Below are 3,525 nucleotides of genomic sequence, written 5' to 3' on the forward strand. Positions count from 1 at the left end.
TCGCCTCTTCCGCCCACGTTGCCCCGGCTACGGCCTCCACCCTAGCCCCACGCCCCGACCCTCGTCTGCTCCAACCCTGCCCGCTCCTCCCCAGCCCCGCCCTCCTCCCGTGGTTCCCCATCCGCCCCCAGCCTGTCCCCGAGTCCTGATCTTGTGCTCCGGCGCTCCTCGAGCCGGCTCACCGCGGTCTTTCAGAGGATGTCCCCGCACCGGGCCGTCGAAACCTATGCACCCGAGCTCTGTCTCCTGGCCTGAGAGGGCCTCTCGGCCTCCTGGCCGTCCGGGCGCCTGCTCCGCGTCTAGGAGTCCACAGAGAGCACGGCTGAGGTTTCTGAGGCAGCGGGAGGAAGACCTTGGTTGAGCCCTGTCTCGGAAAGTTCTTCCCCACAGAAGCTCATCGGGTTCTCTTTCTCACAACTCGTTTAATTATTCAACCATACACCTTTCTGGGGCTTCTCCCTGGCCAGGGTGTCTGGGGCCTGTAGCTGGGGGCGGGGGACTCTTGAGGCGGTAGAGCCCCCGCTTAACCTGTGCATAACTACATTTTCTAGGAGACACATTAAAAAGTGTAAGATGGTAACGGACGAACCTATATGCGAGACAGCAAAAGAGACACAGATATAAAGAACAGACTTTTGGACTCTGTAGCAGAAGGAGAGGGTGGGATGATTTGAGAGAATAGCATTGAAACATGTATATTACCATATGTGAAATAGATTGCCAGTGCACTGGGACAACCCAGAGGGATGGGATGGGGAGGTAGGAAGGGTGTTCAGGATGGGGGACACATGTACACCCATGGCTGATTCATGTCAATGTATGGCAAAAATCACTACAAATTGTAAAGTAATTAGCCGCCAATTATAATAAATGAACAAATTTTTTAAATGTAAAAAGAAAAAAATGTATAATAACAATGATTTTTATTTAACTCAATATATCCAAAATGTTATTTCAACATATACAAGCAATTGTGAATGACAACTTTTACACTCTTCTGTGTGTGTACATTTTACCCTTAGAGCAGATGTCAAGGCCAGTAGGCCTCATCTCCCAGAGGAACTGTGGTCTTGCCTGGCCCGGCTTTAGAGGGGTGGGGTGGGGACGGGGTCAGTGATCAGTGATTAAGATAAGGGGTGATGTGGGGTTGTGTTGGAAGTGAAGGGTGAAATAGACATTGGTGCCTCTGGATGCTGGTCAGGGAGGCCTCTGAGAGGACAGACGTTTGGGCTAAAACCTACCTAAAGGGCAAGAAGTCCTGCCGACACAGAGGAAGAGCACTTCAGGCAAAGGAAGAGCCAGTGCAAAGGCCCTGGGATGAGGCTGGGCCACCCTGCTCTAGGGACAAGAGACTGCTGGTGTTTAAGCAGGGAAGGGGAATGACCCGGAAGCTCACCCTGGCAGCTGGGTGCACCCTAAACCGTGGGTGGGGGGACCCCTTCCTCGTGGGTGTGGGAAGGACAGCCCCTGAGGGAATGGATGGAAGCCTGGGGGCTGCTCTCGCTCCTCTCCTCAGAGAAGCACAGCACTGGCTCTGGTCCTCTGTCCACTGCCTGGAAAACTTGCTTGATTCTTAAAAATCAACTTGAGTGAGGTATGACGCACACACAATAAATGCCTTATTTTATGTGTCCAGACAGGAATTTTAGCAAATGCATACATTGGTATTACTTCCCCTCCAAGCTCTAGAACACTTCCATTAGCCTGTTTCCTCCTACCTCTCTGTGGTCAATCTCTTGCTCGCCCCTGGGCTTGGACGATGCACACCCCTGTTTCTGTGGACTGAGGCCTTGCCTGTTCTTGAACTTTCCACAAATGGCCTCATGCAGTGTGTTCCTCTGGGTTTTGAGCATACAGACTTTTTATTTAATAATAAAATACTTTTTATTTAACCCAATATATCTAAAATATTATCTCAACATATACAAGCAATTTTTGAGCCTCCTCTACTGTGTTAACCTAGTTGTTGGTTCTCTTTCTTCCCAGATTGAGAGGATGTGGTCAGTTGGGTATTGATTGGGCTGCCAGATCCTTTAGTCTAGGACCATGCAGATCCAGGCCGGAGAATGGCCCTGGGAGTTGGGGGAAAGGCTGTTCTCTAACCTGTACCCTGTGTGCCCGAAGATGACCCAGTAACCGATGACCTAAAGAGATGGTGGCAGAAATACCAGATGGCCTCTGGGCCTGTGGTGCACATCCAGAGGAGGACTCTCCCAGGAGTGGTCAAGGCAATGGTCAGTGAGCATCAGCCCACAGCCACTGTGGCCTTAGGGCTGGACTAGCAGGAATCTGGCATGAAATCCAGAATGATATTAACAGTGAATATTTATGTTCAGTATTTCTGAGACCCTGTTGTCTTGAGGCCCAGTTATAACTGTAGGGGGTGGGAAATTTTTCCTTATACCTTTCTAGGTTCTTTGGCTGGCCTAATAATTAAATTGCCATAAGACAGATTAACAAGAGAAAAATACATTTAACTGTGTACATTTAGAAACCCCATAAAGGAAAGACACAAAGGCAGTCAGGCAGTTGAAGCTTATAAGCCACCCTGACCTAAGGAAAGGAATGGGGGGCTGGGACTTCAAGTAGAGCAGGGGTGACTCATGGGAAGATGAGATGAGCAGGTGCTTGGGGATCAGATGTCAGCCCTACGGCACAGATTGCTCTTTCAGATAAATATGTCTCTCTGGTATCTAAATTCCTTTTGGCAATTCAGAGGAGGTAAAAGCTTTTCGTGAGGCTGCTGGATCTTGATTCCTTCCGTTCAAAATACCCCACCTGCCATGGTAGCACGTTAGGGGTGGTGTCTTCTGCCCCCTCTCCATCTCCCCCTGCTCTGACTCAGGTGTGTGTGTGTGTGTGTGTGCTCAGTCGTGTCTGACTCTTTGCAACTCCATGGACTGTAGTCCGCCAGGCTCCTCTGTCCATGGAATTTTCCAGGCAAGAATACCAGAGCTAGTTGCCGTTCCCTTCTCCAGGGGATCTTCCTCACCCAGGGATCAAACCCAGGCCTCCCGCACTGCAGGCAAATTCTTTATCCCTGCACCGCCTGGGAAGCCCAGGAGCCTCTGGAAAAGTTATGGCACCCAATAGGTGAAGAAGGGTTGCCTTTGCAGTACAGTAAGAGAGAGGAGTGAAAAGCAAAGGAGAAAAGGAAAGATATACGTATATGAATGCAGAGTTCCAAAGAATAGCGAGAAAAGATAAGAAAGCCTTCCTCAGCGATCAATGCAAAGAAATGGAGGAAAACAACAGAATGGGAAAGACTAGAGATCTCTTCAAGAAAATTAGAGATACCAAGGGAACATTTCATGCAAAGATGGGCTCAATAAAGGACAGAAATGGTATGGACCTAACAGAAGCAGAAGATATTAAGAAGAGGTGGCAAGAATACACAGAAGAACTGTACAAAAAAGATCTTCATGACCCAGATAATCACGATGGTGTGATCACTCATCTAGAGCCAAACATCCTGGAATGTGAAGTCAAGTGGGCCTTAGAAATCATCACTATGAACAAAGCTAG

General features: G+C 49.0%; 1 protein-coding gene across 1 annotated transcript in view; it reads right to left on the reverse strand.

Moving 5' to 3' along the window:
* LOC104986149 (cystatin-C) overlaps positions 1-3,525 on the reverse strand; it is a 57,293-nt gene that overhangs the window by 4,398 nt on the left and 49,370 nt on the right. Inside the window, exon 3 of the mRNA XM_010836606.1 lies at positions 183-299. Coding sequence (XP_010834908.1) covers positions 183-299 — 117 coding nt within the window. The remainder of the gene's footprint in view (positions 1-182; positions 300-3,525) is intronic.

Source organism: Bison bison, unplaced genomic scaffold (genome assembly GCF_000754665.1).
Source record: "Bison bison bison isolate TAMUID 2011002044 unplaced genomic scaffold, Bison_UMD1.0 scf7180017864063, whole genome shotgun sequence".
NCBI lineage: Eukaryota > Metazoa > Chordata > Mammalia > Artiodactyla > Bovidae > Bison > Bison bison.